The 19,082-nt window shown below is 37.7% G+C and overlaps 1 protein-coding gene across 7 annotated transcripts in view; it reads left to right on the top strand.

Annotated features, from left to right (window-relative positions):
* Positions 1-19,082, top strand: part of ADCYAP1R1 (ADCYAP receptor type I) — a 134,059-nt gene that overhangs the window by 113,437 nt on the left and 1,540 nt on the right. For 2 of the 7 annotated variants that reach the window (XM_090143277.1, XM_090143275.1), the window contains exons 14-18: positions 2,136-2,177; positions 8,279-8,332; positions 11,098-11,181; positions 16,469-16,598; positions 16,797-16,838. In XM_090143277.1, coding sequence (XP_089999403.1) covers positions 2,136-2,177; positions 8,279-8,332; positions 11,098-11,181; positions 16,469-16,598; positions 16,797-16,838 — 352 coding nt within the window. The remainder of the gene's footprint in view (positions 1-2,135; positions 2,178-8,278; positions 8,333-11,097; positions 11,182-16,468; positions 16,599-16,796; positions 16,839-19,082) is intronic. The other 5 variants (XM_090143281.1, XM_090143280.1, XM_090143276.1 and 2 more) reach the window with 4 other exon arrangements.

The following is a 19,082-nucleotide window of genomic DNA, read 5'->3' as shown; positions in this document are numbered from 1 at the left end:
TGATCATTTTCTATGAGAAAAATCTGGATCCAGGTCCATTTTATAAACGCTGTGGTCATAATTCTGCAAATGACTTAAGCGTGTATTTAACTTTACAAGCCTTTGGGATATGTTTAAATCCAAAGATTAATTATATATTGTTACCACTGTGCACTCCTAATTAAAAATTCCCACCACTGAAGTTAGCTGCGAGCTATGACAGGAACACAACAGAAGATCTCACTACCAGGGAACTCATGCTTAATTAATACAGTGTAGCCACCAGAGATGGCAAGCCTTGCTTTAAAAAATAATAATTTGTGTAATTCGCAGTGCTGTAATGAGCCCTTCATTCCCCTAAAAATTTGGTTTCTCTCTAAAAGCCTTCCTGATGATTATGATTATGATTATTACACGCATTAGCCTTTGCCTTTAGGCTGACAAAAACTTGGAAACGTAGCGAATTCCTAATGATCTTCTGCAGCAGTCAGATGCTCTAGCAATTGTAAACTTCCATTTGATATCAGCTTGTATGTTCAGTCATTCCTGAGCATCTCATGGCCATCCAATCCTCCATCACACGCCTTGTTCCCCTCTGAGCTGCCTGCATGCTGCTGAGCCCATTTCAGACTGAACAGCTCAAAATGTGTCCAACTATGGAAGAACTATAATTCAGTTCTTGTTTTTACTGAATTTTCTCGATATAAACTCCTCATTATGTTTGCAATGACTGGGGGTTAGATTTGTCAAAAATATGTAAGCAGCTGCAGTAGAACTTAGAAAATAGAAGTCACCATTTACAATTTTTTTTTTTTTTTACTTCAAGGATTCCTTTCCTCCAGCCATGAATTCCAAGCATCGTTCATGTTTTCTCCCAGTAGTCAACATAATGTTTTGTTTTTTTTACCTTTCAATATTAGGAGTGAACAGCCAGCCTTAAAAAAGGACATATCTTTGTATCTTAGACCATGTTCTAATTTCAGTTAATCTTGTGTCAGTCCTGAATAATTCCACCAAATTAAGCATCAAAACAAGCAACAGGTTTTTGTCTGAGTGAGAAGGTCTGATATCCTCAGTTGCTTGAGAAGTAAATAGTGACACTGTTTGTATTCCTTGTCGAATTAAACAACTATCTTCATAGTCCAGGTGGATTTCTGGCCCCATTTGGTAAATGGGGCATAAAGAATTTGAATTTATTATAGTTACAATCATGTCATTGTTAATCCTGTAGTACAAGGATCTTGGCTTTGTACCTGTATATTCAACCCAGGTAGATTTTACGTAGTGTACTTTCAGAGAGAAACACAGCCTGAATTTTAGCCATATCCAGCTGCATACTTTGTAAGTATTTTGAAGAAGTAGTAAACGATTTAGAGACACTGAAAGCTAAGTAGCATTGCATCAGGTGTCAATAAATCCAGTGTGCACTCACACTGGAAACACAGGGACTGGAAACACACAGTCACAGCCTTACACAACCTAGCTGGCTTAGCACATGGCGTGTCACATCAGCCCCTGTTGTGTGCATGGATATTCAGTCCCCAAACCAGGATTTTAGGAAATAGTTAATAAGTGATTCTTCATTGTTTTTCCTGTGAGCCAGCAGTGTGCCGTATGGTCTGACAGAATCTGCTTTCGAGCATCCTAGTTTCAATCAAATTGTTGTAAAGTTCATTCATTCACCTCCCTGAAAGCCATATTCCATTAGAAATGCCTACACAAACTTGAATCCAGGAGCAAATGCATACATCCAAATGCACAGCTGCATTGTCGAAACCTTCACCATAGGCAGAAGATCCTCTAATGGCACTGATACCATAAACCCTTGCTGTAATTAAGTAGATATGCATGGTGTAGATGCATGCTGGAATAATCCTTAAGATTAAAAAGGCCCACACATTTCCATCAAGTCTTTGCTTATTTATCCATTTTCAAGTATCAAAGTACATTTGACCAGAAAAAATATATATATTTTTTTTCTTTCTTCTATTTTTGGTCTTGAATAGTATAACCTGGGAGGGGGAAGCTTGTTTCTGCTTTTGCTTTAACAGATTCTTCATCATAAATTTTGTATCACATGTTGAAAACTCTATGAGAAAGAAAATAAACCCCACATATACCTAGCTAATTCAGGTCTACGTCATTCCTCCAATCAGCATCTTGCTGGAAAGAAAGGAGAAACATGGCATATATCATAGGTAGGTATGATTTTCCCTATGGTGCAACCTAGAGGGTTAGGGCAGGAGAAGCAATGTTGTAACACAAATGTTTTGGTAAACAACACTCCTCTGCAGTTCACCTACACAAAGTCACTGGACACTCAATGATTCATTCTGCTACTGCTTTGTCTTGCTGCAAGTGCTCAGACTGCCGGCATTAACAGCTATTGACAGGGTCCTCATGGAAAGCAGTCTCACTTCTGACAAGAAAAGGGCAGGTGGTTGATGAATGGTATACTCGTTAGCAGGGCAATTTAATTTCTTAATGTCAGGTATTATCAGTTGGGTGCTGGAATGCCCACTAACCCAGTAATGAAGAGGTCTCACGTCCCCCTGCTAACCCATTTCTACCACAAGAAAATACAATGGAAAACACAAGCAGTGATCATTTGGTGTCAGTGCATGATCACCAACAACCTCATTTTCATTCCTAAGAAATATGAGGAGTGCAGGTCTCCACTACTTGGATTCTTACCACCAACTCATGATGAATTTATTTAGCGTACTAGAGAAAATGTTCTCATTCACAACTACTATACTTTCACTGACATGTCCTAAAAAAAACCAATTATGTTGGGGGTTATTTTTCATGTGTGTCTGTGTGAGGGGGGAAGTTGTCCTTGGTTTTGTTTGTTAGGTTTCTTTAGAGGCTGGGAGCGTTCATTCATCAGGTAGGGATGCGAAAATAAAGCAACTGAATAAAATCCTTAGGAATCTAAGATCATGTAGGCTACAAACCATAATTAGCAAGAGTATAATTGCACAGGAATTCATTTATTTTCAGGTAAAGTAATTCTGCTCTGGTGGTCTACCTACAGACTGACTGTGGTCTCGAGAAGTGTAAAGTCAATCAGCACAGAATAAATTGTGTATGAATGCTTCTGTATTGCTCCTGTTGAACAGCTGAGGCCTAACGCACAGAAGTGGCTACTTAAAATCCACCCAGGTGCCTGTGGCAATAGAGGACCTTAAACATTCATCCTCCATCCCCAAGGTTTTTTTTTTTCACCCAATGTGCATCTTTTCCATTCTTACCGTGCTGATGGGATCAGGCCTAAAAGTATGTCCACCTTGAAAGAGGTTTTATTTCATACATCACTCAGCAGAGGGATGTTCCAGAAGTAGTCAGTATTTTTAAAAGGAATTCCATCCATTTCCAGTGGTATACAAACATTTTGCTGGAGGTTTGACAAGCTCTCATTTTGAAACCACTGAGCACAAAACTTGTTCCTTGTGGTTACAGGATCATCTGTGATGAACAGAATGTTAAAAAATGGTCTGCTTTTGCCATTTCAAGACCTTGGAAGGTGGTTAGAGTGCAAGTCCATTGCGCCTTGGCCTGCACAGGAGTCATCCATACAGTGGAAGCTGACAATTATTTTCTATTTTGAAATAGGAATGGAAAAATAGGACAACTCTGTCTTCTGTGCACATTGCTATAAGGTGTTTTTACAGTTACTTTCATGGTTTCAATGCAGATGTGGACAGAGGAAACAGCTCTGATTCACAGTTCACAAATTAGATGAATATTTTGAAATCTGCTGAAGTTTCTTGTTCACCATTTGTTAATTAGCAACTCAAAACTGCTGTTTGACTCTACCATGCTTCTGTGGCAGTCTCAGAAAATGAAGTTCTGTATCCACAGACTGTGTCCTAAATGAGCAAAAGGCAAACTTTTTTATCCTATCTGTTGCAAGAGCTAGCTAAGAAATGAGTGTTTGCATAATTAAAAAAATTCACAACCAGGTGGTCCATCTCTAGAAGGATTAAGATGTGTAGGTCAGTGAGGGAGAGGGCAAACAGCACTACATTTATTTCAACATTGTGGAACCTAAAATCTTGTGGCTTAACAGCCATATTTGGTGTGGAATGGCACTCAAGATAACTGAATGCTCAGACCAACATTGTGTGTGTGTTTGTGCCTTTTGACACATGAAAATATATGCCCTTATCTACACATATATTATTTAAAATGCCATATATATATATCCAAAATAGTTCCAGCATTGCTTTTTATGAGAACACAAACACTTAAGCAATGTGCACAATATAAAACTTCTTACTTTCATAAGAAACCAACTACACTGACTAAATCTCTATAACTTTAGCCATCTATTTAATTTACTAATTAGCAAAACTAAGGTAGGCTTCCTAAAGAAAATGATGTACGGATCTCAAATGTGTTTCTAAAGTTACTGCACTTCACCGAGGTGATTAATGTAATTCTGATCTGCGTTGATAAATTTCAGTTGTCACTGAGGTCAGTGAGAGAAGAGAATGTCCAGCACTAAAGGCAACGTGTCTTCATGAATTGCCATCAAAAAGCAATGTGTCTTCATAAAATGCCATCAATTTGAATGCAGTTATGTTCTCTATCAGAGTATTTTATTCACTAGGGATGATGTTCTCAGTTATTCTGGAGATTCAGATAATTTTCCAAAAATTTCTGAGCTGTTGAGATCCCTTCCAATCCCTACAGTTCCATGATTCTGTGACTTGGAGAATCCAGACATGACAAAACAAGACTCTTTTCCCTCTCCCTTCTGCACTGCTCATAACTATGATAGTTGTTTTGAAGGCATTGTGAGGCTGGAAGGGAGAAACTTGGAATTTTTCTTGTTTCAGATTTGCACCTTTGTTTCTTGGAATTGGCTATTTAGTGTAAAGGTAAAAAGGAGAATGGAAGCAACTGGCCATGCTATGGCTGTTACAAGACTGCAGAGAATGGGGAATAATTCTGACATCTCTGATCCTGAACGTGCTTTCAATTTATGTCAAAGCTTGATGAACAACAGCATCCATGGTTTTCCATTCACTCTTTGCTACCATTCACAAAAGGAGTTTGAATTTCCCTCAGTGTCTCTGCTTCTCCTTACCATTGATTTCTTGTATCACTTTAGCAACTAACACGCTTCATATTCTTTGGTTTATGGTTTGTGGGCATATCCTTGCCAGGACATAGTCCCTTAGTGCCTGAGATATGGAAGGGACAAGAAGAATGGTGCAGACAGAAGAGGGTGTTTTTTTGGTTTTGTTTGTTTGTTTGTTTTAATCTGAAAGAGTGAACTTCTCATGAGGCTTCTGCGAGAGATATTGTTCATAATAGTAATTATGTGGTGGTAGCTGGGTTACTGGTTAATTGTACAGAACAAATTCTTGCCATAGAGAGTACAAGCACTCAAAGGCTGAGATTACAGTGGCTTAATGTTGAATTCAGTCTTAAAGAAACTGGTTTAAGAAAATGTATTTTTACCTATGATTGGGCCAATATAAGGTTGTATATATGTCTTAGATCCTAGTCTTACTACTTCACTTGCTGTGCACCAGTGTCATTACAGAGAGAGCTTCCAAACTAATTCATCTTACACATTTCTGATGAACACTGAGATTGTTTGGGTAATCAAAAGTCTGCAAGGACAGGCCTTTTCAACCAAGGCTTTGTTTTCTTTTTTCATTAAGGATGGTTAAGGAGATAGTCTGAAACTTGGATCGTTTCCCATAGGAATAGTCGATGGTGAGCAAGGCACGTGAGGCACTACGATGTCACTGAAGCTACAGAGCTTCAAATTACATAAACTCAATGTAGTCACCCCAGTGCTGAGTTCTGCCAACTGACCAGGCTAAGATCTGTCTGTAATGCTTGAATGTCCACTTCTGTCAGTTTGAGACAAGAAATGCATTGCAGATTTTACTTGTTTCCTTGGTTTAAAGACAACAAGGCATAAGCTAATCACAGATATTTAGTGGCTGGATGTGGGCATGCGTAGTCATAATTTAAAAATGCAAACCTAAATTCAAGGCAGATTATTTAAGTATCTTGTTTGGTGTAGTACATTTTTCTCACTAAACATGCTATTCTACCCTAAAGTTACATTAATGCATGTCCATCAAAGTTGTTCCATCATGCATGACATTAGATAGGTTCTAGAGCCAGTGAGTTTGTGGAAATATGGTCTGCAGAATTAAAATAGAAGAAGGATCAGAGCTTGTAACTTCAAAGTTACAGATTATTTAAAGTCTGTTTCTGATGAAAGTATTCTATTCTTTAGTACCAAGTTTCTTTTCTAGAGCACAGCTAAACATTAAGCTTTCTCTCTTCACTTTCTGAGCTCTGTGCATGACAGTTACTTTTTCTATCCTTGTATGACCACCTATAGGTGTTAGCAAAGTCAAGAATGAGCAAGGTAGAGTAGATTTTTTGCAATCTTTGACCACACCATTTCAACTTCAAGATTCAGTTCTGGGCAAAAGTCAGAATTATTGGCCAAGAAGTTCCAGTTTCAGTTCCTTATTGTTTAACATCTCTTTTCAACTGCATCTCTGGTCTGCAGTCAGTAATCCAGCCTCATTCTCTGGAGAGGTGACAGTGGTTTCCTCACAGACATACCATTTCCATGTCATTTTTTTGTTGTTCTAATGGCCACACTGGCTTTCAGTTACAATGATTGTATCTACTTTCAGTGGAACCTTTTTCTCCACGTTTTCTTTATGTATGGGAGTTTTGAAATCCATTGAACGATCTTGTGAGAATTCCTGCATGTCGTAGTTTTCATCTTGAAGCTCATTGCCTTTGAAAGTACATAGAAGCAAAAAGTGAAAATCTTCTTTATGTTCTTCCAAATCACTAGGGAAAAAAAAGAAAAATCCACTGAGGTGTTTAAGACACAGTTACTCAGAACAGAAAAGAGAAAGGAAACTGACTTCCCTGATGTTAAGCAAATGGAAGATCCCTCAAAGAATAAGAGACCAAGAAGCCAGATTAAAAAATAAAAATAAAAACCTACGTCCATTATGGTCAACTGATTTCAACTGATTTATCTGGACAAAGAGTGTGAAGGAAATGTAATACTTTGCCTTCTTTTATCCAAACTTGTTTCCAGATGGTTCCCATGAGTCAGAAGATGACCCTAGAGTATCTCAGATCCCTTAGAGATGTCAGGAGTTAGTTTTTCAGTTTAATGGTTTTATCAATAAGAAGTAGATCCATACATAAATAGACTCACATCTTCAAAACACGACTGGCCTTGGACTTTTGAACATGCTTTCAATTGTAGAGCTTTATTCAGAGCAGTCAGTAGAAATCTACTAAATTTGGCCTGACAAATCAGGCTTTATGGTCTGTTTCTCACCATGGACTGCAAATTGAGCACAGGATGACAAAGTTAGGGGCAGATATCTATAATGTAAGCTTCAAAAGTTAGACAAGATGAGACTAAAGGACAATCAGAGGAGCACCAGTGCTGTTCATTCTGTGTGTGGATGAGAGTGGTGGGTGAGTCCACTTGCACGCTGTGTCACTGCTGCAAGGTGGAACCCTTTGTTTTCTGCCCACATCCAATCTGTAAATTCAGGATTTCTCTAAAGGTAGTTTTTGTTTTGGTCTAGCTGCAAAAATTCCTTCTTTGAAATGGAAAAATTTCAATTGAAAAAAAATCCAAGAAAATATTAAGCATGAATATTAGATGGCAGGGTTGCATGTTTTTTTTTTTTTGTTGTTGTTTATCTATTTTCTCTACAGAATTTCTATTTAATTTTGATAAATTTTATACTCATTTTCAACACTTTATTTCTTTATTACTAATTTGTTTCTGCATTCCTTTCCTACTGCTACACCTTGTGGTTTTTTTCTTTTTCAGTGCCCAGGGTGCTAATCCTATCTGTATATGTAGAAGTATTTGAGCAGGGTGCACGAAGGTTCTTAATGAGACACAGTTTTAATTTCTATGTTTATTCTATTTTCTCAAGGGCTTTACCTTTATATTCAGAGAAAAGCCAGAAACTGCCATTCCCCATGTGTTATTAATGACCTAAACCCAGAACCCTGATTTTTCATTATGTAGCCACAAAGCCTTGGTTTAAATGAATAATTGTTCCTCTGAATCAGCATTCTCATGTTAGCTCTCTTAAGCACCCCTGAGAAGCCTGCAAAGCCTTGACTGAATTGCAACAACCTTGTATATGGTCTCATCTCCATTAACAGCAGCAGGGTGTTCAGTCTGACAAGGTGGTCTTCAGCCACATCATGCATCACTCATTTCATCCTGGGAATGTTTAACATTTTCTTTCCCCTTCCACCCTAGCACCCTCCCTCTTCCTCCCAGATGCAGCTGCAGTCCATGCACAGGACCCATGCGGTGAGACTCAGCTTGTTTGCCTTTAGCTGTTTAAAGTCTCGTATTTAATCTAAGTAGTCTAGTCGTTGTCTATGGTCAAACTGGGAGACCTGGGCACCTCCATAAGGCAATGCATCCTGTATGTCTTACACACCTCTGTTGCATAGGTCAACCTGACCTCTGGAACTGCTCAGTTCTTTCTGTGATTGAGTGAGATAAAGGAGGTGGTTCAAATCCTTCTTAGTCACATGTAGTTAGATGTGACCAGTTCCATTATGTCTATGCCTACAGAGATCTGAGAATCCTGCCCTAATTCGTCTAATGTTTTGATTTCTGTAGTCTCATGTATATTAATTTTTCTCTTATTTTGCAATTTTTCTTTTTCTCCTTTCTGTTTCCTGACTCCTCTGTCTCTTCCCTCTTTTTTTTCCTTTCTTTCCATGAGAGTTTCAACTTTGCTTAAAAATCAAGAAATAATGGAACAATTAAAAGTGGGGGGGAAAAAAAGAGGAAAGCTTCTGTCAGTTCTGCATTCTAAAAATTTCACGTGACTTTTTAATCTCAGATGACATGGAGATGATTCAAAATGAATTAGATAGGAATTAGAAAGAAGTGCTAACAGCCTGCTAAAATACTAATGTTTTCCTAAACAAGTCGTTTTCCATTATGAGCCCACATGTGAATTTAACCTCATTGGCAGTAGAGCAGTAGTTATTTACAGAATCAAGTCTTACCTTTTGGTAATTGCATCAGAAAAACAAATGCTGTCAAGGTAGTTATACTCATTGTGATGAAAATCAACCCTTGACATGTAAAACAGGGCATAATCAATAAAGGAACAGGTCTTAATCAATGGAGATTTTTTTTGTTCCAGATTACCTCTGCAACTTAAGAATGTCCTTGAAGAAAACATTCCACTACAGCACCCCATGAGTGAGATTTTTAAAAGTGATTGTTGACTTCAGGCATTTCCTTTTCAGGTTATGCACATTAAGACACCTCCATGAGCTTTAGCTCTCAGTACATGCTGAGAAGCTCTGTGGTGGTCACAGTTGTTTTGATAAAATGTGTTTCAGATGAGGTGATCCAAAAATGAGACTCTCAAAATCCATCGTTGCTTTTGAAAGTCTCCGCCATAGTAAAGAGAAACCTTCTCTAAAACTGTCATCCCCACTTTCAATCAGTCTGAAATATCAATTAATGCACAGCTCAGTAAAAGATAGCAGAACTGCAGAACTTTATCACAGACGTGATTTTGTAGAAGGCACGGTCATTTTTGTAGTTACTTTTTCAATTTTATCCAATAAAAGAGATTCTTTTAGCAGATTGAAACACAGTTATTTTTTCTGTCTGCTGAATCTTTGCTGTACTTTTTTTTCCAGTTCTTAAGCTATAATATCTAATAATAATCTCAGTTGTTGATTACCTCAAAGGAAAACCAAAACCAAATCCAAAAATCTCCATTGAATGGAAATTACTTAAAAGTGTTGACAGTAGACCGAAGCTTAAATTGTTTTCAGTTTGTTTTATTTCACAGTTCAAACTTATTTTCCATCTATGTCTCAGTGAACATAAATCTTAGAGCATTCATATTAGCAGAGCAACAAAAACAGAGTTTGGTTTGAATAAAGATAGATGCTTGCCTTGTAGGCAGAATATCTGTTATAATCAATGGAGATTTAGTCAGGGCAGTTAGTGGACCTTGTCCATCCCATCCTAAAGTGAATATCCAGAATAGGGCAGATATATCCTGACCAACGAGTGTGTACTTCTCTCTTGACTACATATGATGATTCTCCCTTTGATGATTCTCCATGGAACAGGAATGTCGAGCTCACCTAGACATCCAACCTTCCTTGAGGTGAATTCCACCAAAGCAACCGTAGATTGAGAACAAAACAAAACAAGCAAGAAAAACACCCCTGTAAATGTCAATAACAAATTGCTGTTTTCAATTCAAATGGTTTTTAGTCTGTCATAACAGCTGGGAAATATCTCTCCCTCACGTCCTTCACAGTGTTTTCCCATGTTGTTTCAAGATTAGCCTTCTTAGCAGCTGAGTCATATTAGCTTCTATCTGGCTAATTTTAAATGTAAACATTCTGTACTCTATAGTAGCCCTTTCTAGAGTGCAGCATGCTAGGATCATATTGTGACCATATTGTGCGAGCCTGCTGCTTTTACCACCCCAACTCTCTTAGTCTGTGAGACAAAAATAAGAGGTACCTCTGAATCAGCGATGAGACATACTTTGCATCCTGAGCTCATACATCAAGAAAGCTGGGCAAAGAAGTGCTGTGATGCCCTCAGCTAGGTGTCTTAAAAAGAGATTCACACCACCACGAGTACCTACGCGTGAAAACGAAGAGCAGCTGATCCAACTTCGCCTTAGATTAGTTTCCATCCTACAAGTTTATGTTATATTTTAATGTCCTCCACAAGCGTGCAGTCAACTTTCATTTAATATATTGTTCTGTTATCCTCTGTACACTACCAGACTGCCAAGGCCGTGTGTATTTTGGACATGTAACACTGCCCGCCTGCCTCCAGGTTGTTCCATCTTTGATTTGTCTGTGGGTCAGCGCATCCCAATTGCCAGTGCATTTTATTTTCACGTTGATTTTGTTTCTTTATTGCTTCAGTCAAGCAGCTGGTTTGTGCTGTAATTCCATCCCGTCGTGTCCGCTTTCCATCTTTGTGATTTGTCTCATGAAATATGTTGAAAGTGACCTACCTTTGGCCTGTTCACAATATGCTGAAAAAAATGCTAATCTTGTCATATTTAGCAGCTGCGTTCAGAAATGCTACTGTAAGCCTAAGAGGGCTAACCAGCACTCTTGCAAGATGTCAGAACTATCAACCATTACCCTGTAAGTGTACTCAATCCTGTGACATTACTGTATTTGTATGACGCATGTTGCAAGTAAATGATTTGATATGAGCAGAGTGGTAGTAACTGGAGAGCAAGCACTCCTTTGGTTCTTGTTGCATGTAGAATTTTTTGTTACTCTGTGCTTTTGCTGATGCACCATGATCAAGGATTTTAAGGCTTTTTTCTTTCTTTTTTTCTTTCTTTTTTTTTTTTTTTGGAAATTTTGTGATGATCTCTGATGCTTCTTATGGATAGTGCCTGTATAGAAACTATTAATAGTTGCTCTTTATTATGCAGGAAAATGTTGATCTCTGGTCATACTGAGAGGAAATGTTTCACCCAAAGTTTTCTTGACAACGTGGGTAGAGCAGGGTTGAGTGAATCAGACTCTCAGATGGTGGAAAACATCTTATTTTTGTGGAACACAGTGAAGTTTTGACAGTATACATCCAGAAATGAAGATAAACTATGGTTAACTTAATATAAACTTAATATACTAACTTAACATGCAGTGTCTAGTCAGAAGTCATTGCAGAGACTTGCCTAAGGAGGGTAAGGCAGCTAGAAAAGTGAAAAAACGTATTAGTTTGGAGGCAAGAATTAATCACTTTCTCATTGTGCATCTTACCCTCTGTTACTTGTGCCAGAAGCCCACGGGACTCATTTAGATGAGATGGGTACCTTCCAGAAATCTCTTACATTGTGTGCTTTCCGATGGATGCCCTCCTAAACTGTACAGCAGGCTTATGAAAGCAGAGCAGCACTCAGGGATCTCCTGCTGCAGTGATCCACAAGGACAGCATTTCGCTGAAGAACAGAATTTGCTGACGTCATTAAGGAAAAAGATATACTTGATAACTTGTAGCTGCTTATTTTATTAGTCTACCCACTAACAAAGCCCATTTTAAGCAGGAAAATGGGCATTTGCTGTTTATGATTTTCCCACCTCCTCAAGGTACTTAAGAAATGGATCAGTGAAGATGCTGAAAAGATTCGGTCAACGATCTGATAGTGTGTGAAAGCAAAGCAAAGAAATAAGGACTAACAGACAAGCAGTCAGCAGGTGCATTTTCTGCAGGGAGAGAAGCTTGAATCTAACAGAAGTAGTGGTAAAAATAGGAGGTACATTCAGGAGGAGATACTTTTAAATATAAACCTCATCACTTACTCTGCATCACGATGCAATATAAACTTCACATTGGGCCTTTGCAGGGAAATAAACTTCATGTGAAGAAGGACTGACAAGTCTCTGAGGTGGAATTCTTTACTTGATGAACAGCAGGAGGAGTTCAGCCTCTACAGAAGGCCAGAAAAAACTCTCTGCCCTTCTCATAAACACAATTAAATCATCTTTTTCATACCCCAAAATGAAAATTTCCATAACCCTCCACTACTTTTCAAACCCTTGGGCTGAAGATGTGATTTATGCATGGAGGGATTAAGTCACAATCAATATATTTAGGTGTTTCCTCAGATATTAAAAAGTTGGGTAGATGTAATTAAGCTTCCAGATGGGACACATCTCTGTCAGGGAGGATCCTGAAGTTCTTGAAAGTCACTTTAACTGCTCTTAGCATTCTTTAGATAAAGTAGGTACTCTGGTTTATTAAACAGGAGGTCTCCTAAGCATAATACTAACAACGGCATCCTGTATCTTCATGTTTTGTTCTTTACCTTTCTATTTGAAACACTCTTGCTAGAAATTTTGTATGTATTCATCACCAAGTTAGCACCAAAGTTATAGAACTTTTCTGATTTAAACATTACAAGTCAACGTATCACAATTTTATGTCACAAACTCAGTCTAGATCCCCTTTGTAGTGAGTGGCGAAACATAGGGTGGGATGTTTTAAGGCCTTCCTTAGGGAGATAATTCATCCATACACATAAATGCCTGTTCCTCTTTATTGACAGTAAGGGGAAAGCAATTGTAGAATTAATTTACCTAAAAATATTAAATAACTTTAATAGATACATTCTGATAAATAGATGCATTCAATATATATCAGTGGAGTTTATACAGGAGTCGCTACTTAAAGAGACATCTATAACAGACAAGAACTATGCCTTGGAAGTGCATTATTCCTCTGCATAGGTCTTAAAGGCATTACATTAATAATTTAAACACGGAGATCTATTTTGTGTGCATCCAAACCTTTCTGCCATGAACCTTGTACAACATGACCACGACAAGCCTTCATTTCACCACTCCAAAAGTTTATGTTTGGCCAAATTAATTCCACTGAAGGCATAGCACTTAAACCAGACAATTCCTACTTCCCAAAGAGTGCAAGTACAGTCCTTCTTCAGAGGCTGTGGTTTTGAAGTTATTTTGCTTCTTTTGACAGTCTGTGACTGACAGAATTTTTTTGACTCAAAATTAGCCCAATGGAAGCACCTCCAGTCCCAGTAGAAGTGGCACAAGGCACAGATTCAGTGTGATGGGAATATCTGGAGAATTTGCTCTAAGCTGTAATTTTCTCCATCTCAGTGATGGAAACCAGACTAAAACCACAGATCTCCTCACACAATCAATTCTGGAGCTACAGGTCCCCCTGGTGTAGAAGACTTGTATTTTCTCATAGCTGCCTTCATTCATGCTAGATAACATCCTAACATATCCAAACCAGATTTCCTTACAGTTATATCTACAGTTCTGAATCTTGAGATATACATTTGCTGTGTCACATTCATAGAGGCTGGAAGAAGCTATTCAGACTCATTGATGCCTGTTTCCTATTGTGCACTGTCTCAAAGTATTTATTTTGTTCATTTGAAGAATAGTTACTGCATTCATATAGATCATAGTAACAATAGTTACTACATTCATTTAAATCATAACATCATAACTAAGTCTTCTAGACTAAAGCTTTAAAATGTGGATTAGGAACAATCTACAACACTTAGTAGAAATCACTGCAATTCTAGTCTACAATCCAACATGAAATGAGTTTTCATTTCCAATTTCCAATTCATTCCTACTTGTGTCCTATGTAACATCCATAGACTCTTCAGCAGTCCCCTGAAAAAAATGGGTTTGCAATGGCAAACTAAATGCATGGTTCCTCCAGAGACAGGTCAAAGTTAGATGACCCTTCTATTTTCTCTTTCTTTTACTATAAAGATATCTTTTTGTACCATTGCCTGTGACTTTTTGGACTAATGTTCTATTGGAATGTACTTTCCATACTATTGGAGAGAGTCTAATTCATAAGATGCTCTTTAGGAAATTAATGGCTGAAAAAATAGAGCGCCCACCTCAACAAAAATTGCAATATACCTTTTTTTAATTATTATTTTTTTTAATAAGTAACTATGAAACATTCCTCAACCTACTGGAGTATAAACGAAACTTTCTCCACACCTCTGGAGAACACACCTCTTCCAAACATTTCCCTTTAAACCCCATTAAATGATTATTGTCGCCAGTACTTTCGGATCTATCCCCCAGGCTCCTTCCTTGTCTGAAAGAATACAGGAAGAGGATGCCAATCAGGAGGATGCCATCCTCCTGTTGCACTCCTGAGAATTTTGTTGTATCTTTAACATCTCATTTCACCATTGTACGTAAATTTACCCATCTCACAGTGGTTGCTTTAATTCTGTTTTCTTCCTAATGCTCTTAGAAAAACACAGTTCAGCAGCAGCAGCAGCACAGCCTCAACTAACATCTCAGTTTTTTCTTGTTATTAAAGTCTTCTTTTCCTTTTGATGAACCACAGAATCACAGATTGATGGATCTTAATCATCTGCAAGTTTCAGGTTGTGCTACTTCTTACATTTCATGTATTTTCCTTATGACAACTGTGACGCTGTTGAAGACAACATCTGAAATAAGTTGATGATGGCATTGTATTTCAAGATCCTACAAACTAATTCTGTGACTAATCTGATAGAATTAATGCCATAAAACTGACTATAGAAAGAGCTTTCCTCTGCATCTTTCCCAAAATGAGCCCCCTATGGCTGCAGAGAGATAAGCCTTACTAACTCACAATAATGTTGTGATGTTTGAATTGAAGTATCATTTATCCTTTTATTGTTGTTGTAATTAATTCTGAACTGAAACTGTAATAGACTTTGAGAAAGAATGCGTGTTTATTCAGTTTACTACCTCCATTCTATTTCATTATGTTCCATTACTAGTTTAAGACACTTATATTCTTTACATTCTTTATGGAGATAGCATTCTATAATCTTTTTCACAGTGTTAGCATTCCTTTTCATTAATCTGATTGCATGTTCATAGAGTGTGAGGTCTGGAAGAGACCTTGAAAGGTTTTTCAGTCTGTTGCTCTGATTTTAAGTTACACAGATTTACTTCTGTGTAACTTATTTCAGAGGGCACCAAAGATGGAGACTCTGTATGTCAACTCACTTCAATGTTTTCTTTTTTCTCTTGTTAAAAAGCTTTTGGCCAGCGTCTAATGTGATAACGTGTGAGAACTGTGTTCTCCTGTTTCTGGGGTCTTTCACCCAGACTTGAAATTTAGTCTGCATCTGACTGAGGCATCACTAGTGTTTAGTGCCATCTCGGTGCAAGGTCTGTGATGTGCTTTTTGTCATCAGCGCCCAAAGTATGACTGAGGGACACTAGCAATGAACTGATGTCCCATTTCTTGCTTAGTATTGGATATAACAGGAGAAATTATCAGAATTCTTGGAGATTTTAATTCTCTTCACAAGAAAAATGCATAATTTTTAGGATATTTTAAAGCATGTAATGATCCAATTCAAATCAGTCTTCAGTATACTCCATACGTGTAAGCAAATGGAATATTTGAATTTGAAAATAGTATGGAGCACTTCTGAGGGTTTTTCTGGCTTTTTAGATTTCCTTGTCCTCCATAAAGCTCCTTAACTACCTTGAAGAAAATCAATATTGTTTTTCCCCCAGACAAACCCTCCAATGGAATGACACAATTTCGTGAGTGGTTTATTATTGTTTTGTGGTGGTAGTTTGAATCCCATACCAAGATGAATTTCTTCATGAAGAATGAAATCCCTACTTACAATAATACAAATCAAAATAACAGTACAGAGTATAACACATTACTAATTTACTGTAATTGTATCAGTACGAGGAAATGGGAGCAAACTACAGTGTGTGTGAAATCACTATTAGGGAACAAATGGGAATGCTGAATATTTGTTTGTATAATTATATGGCGTATATATTTCCCGAAAGGGAAGCGATGAAACAGTTTCTGTGTTTTCTGCTTTAATTAAAGCTCAAGCTGTTTATTACAAGGCTGCATTAAAGTTCTTTCACTCTATTGTAACAGGAGATTGGCTCGCTCTACACTACTGCTTATCCCCTTGTTTGGAATTCACTACACGGTGTTTGCTTTTTCTCCGGAAAATGTCAGTAAGCGGGAGAGACTAGTGTTTGAATTGGGACTGGGATCTTTCCAGGTGATTATACAGCGAATTCTGCTTTCGTTAAAAAAGATCTGTCTATTCATTACTCTGACTTTGCATGCATAGTTCTCAGACTGCCAGTTTACTCACTTATACGTATGCTTCATTTTGTTTGTTTATTAAACTCCAGCTGTTATCCAGCATTTCCTGAAGGGTTTGAATTAGTTTTTCTTTTCTCTCCCATTTACCTAGGGTTTTGTTGTTGCTGTTCTCTATTGTTTCTTGAACGGGGAGGTAAGACTTTTAATATTTAACCTCCCTCATCCCACCATCTCTATTTCCATCCCCATCCCATTTCCTTGTGGGACTAACTGCTATTCTAATCCCTCCTTGTAAATCATCATCTACATATTCCTTCATATCTTAGTATGAATTTCACAGTTTCTCAGCAAAAGAAGGAGGATGCATGAAACCAAAACATTATCCTTGCCAGGCTCAGATTAATGCTTCCTAATGGAGGCAATTATTTTGTTAAGTTTCCCAGGAGTCATGCAGTCAACAGAAACGCCTTGAAAGAGAAACTCAGATCTTAGCTGAACTGACTCTCTGTCTGCAGATGCTTCTGTCTTCCTATTAACTACACAAATATCCATAAATGAGGAGGTTCCTAACTTAGTCATCTTACTTAAATGGTTAACGCTAAGAGAAATTAATCCTGGCCAATCTGACGATGCTAGTAAGTCACTTAGACCTCTTCTCACAAAATGAAGATTGAGCACTTAGTGTCACCTGACAAACTCTTTTATCACATCTACAAGTGAAGGATAATGTAGTTTTTGTATACAGTCTTTCTTTATTGACCAACTTCACAAAGCGATCAATTTGCCCATACTGGAAGGAACTATTTGTCCCTGAAACCAAAAGTCTAATGCTGTTTTTCATTGTTCTGCTATAGACAAGTAACACTTCTTATATAATCGTAGAATATCCTGTCTTGAAAGGGACACAAAAGGGCCATCAAGTCCGTTGCATGGCTCCTCACAGAACTACATAAAAAATAAACCGTGTTTTTGAGATCATTGTCCAAACACTTCTTAAATTCCATCAGGCTTGGTGCTATTTAGTAACTGAGATCACTATTATTTTTAGTAATGAAGTAGTAATGAAGGCTTAGGAAATCTTAAAGTTCTAGAATAACATTCGAGTGCTTAGGTGTAGCTCCTTAACAACTAACTTTGGGGTAACGGCTGTGTGCTCTCTTTGTAATCTGTGTAGAGAAAAAACAACTTCTGGAAGACTCTCTGTCTCATTCCAAAGTGGTATTTAAATCAGATTAAAATAATAGTCTTCCAGAGGTGTGTTTATCTATAAATTGACTAGTTCCTTGCTTAAACTTCTAACATCTGACCATCTAAATTAAAAAAAAAGAAAAAAGAAAAAAGATGAATCAACCCCCAGACACTCTATCTTGCCTTCATTCCTTGGAGTTCCACTAGCTGATATTGTCTATTTTCAGTCTATAGTACTAAAAAGCACTGCAGCTGTAGAGGATAACAGGGAGTGCTGCTGTCGTGGCTTTTCACATTACATATTCCCTTTTCATGGTGTTACCAAGCTGTACTCTGAAAAACTTGACTAAGACGAATCTACCATGATGAGTAGAGATATGAAAACCTTTTTTTGCATCTAACAGATCAACACTGTCTTTACCTTCCTATTGGGCCAAAGAGACAATATTACATACTATATTGAACTACAGTTTAAAGTAGTGTTTGTGAAGAGTTCTCCATCTTTGCATTTCTGAAAGCCTGAAACTGTTTCTTGTTGAATCCATGTTTGTGTGAATGCATTTGTGTATATTTGTGTGCCAGTTGTAATTAGGCCTAATTTCTGATTCGCCTGTTCTGATTTGCAAATTGAAATTATCCTGACTTTGTTTATTGAACTAAATGAATGAGGCGAATCTTTTCTCCATTAGTGGAAATAGACTTCCTACTCAATTCTGCCTAAAAGGGAATACATACTGTTCATCCACTCTTTGTTTCACGGATTCAGATTTACTGTGTAGTCCAGCAGGAATAAAACCACCTTCTGTTTTTCTATTTAGGAAGACTGGAATAATTTATTTTACCAATTTCATCGCAGTAGATATTCCATGTTTATTCTGATACAGTGTGTAATAAGTGGTCTCTAGCTCAGTGGGATTCTAACTTCTTTATCCAAGAGATTCTTTCTCAGATGAAAACAGCAATCTCCTCGAGTTCAGCAAACATATGTATACTTTATCTTTGCTCATGGCCATAGTCTGGAAGACCATGAAAGGACTTGTAGATGTGCACTGTTCATGCCTCCATGTAGTTGAAGGTGTGCTCTGAATTACGTCTTCCCATAGATCCTCTGGTGGCTGCATTCACCAGCTGGCAATACTGGATATCTGTCTTTTCTGCCTAAACCTGTTGTTTCGTGTATTATTTTTCATGCACACTCAAAAATAGCCAGAAGGTCTGGTCTTAAACAAATCTTGGCATAAGGACATTT

Source organism: Phasianus colchicus, chromosome 6 (assembly GCF_987193195.1).
Source record: "Phasianus colchicus chromosome 6, bPhaCol1.hap1.1, whole genome shotgun sequence".
Taxonomy (NCBI): Eukaryota; Metazoa; Chordata; class Aves; order Galliformes; family Phasianidae; genus Phasianus; species Phasianus colchicus.
Note: the sequence above shows the minus strand (reverse complement) of the source record. Positions and strands in the feature narration are given on the sequence as shown.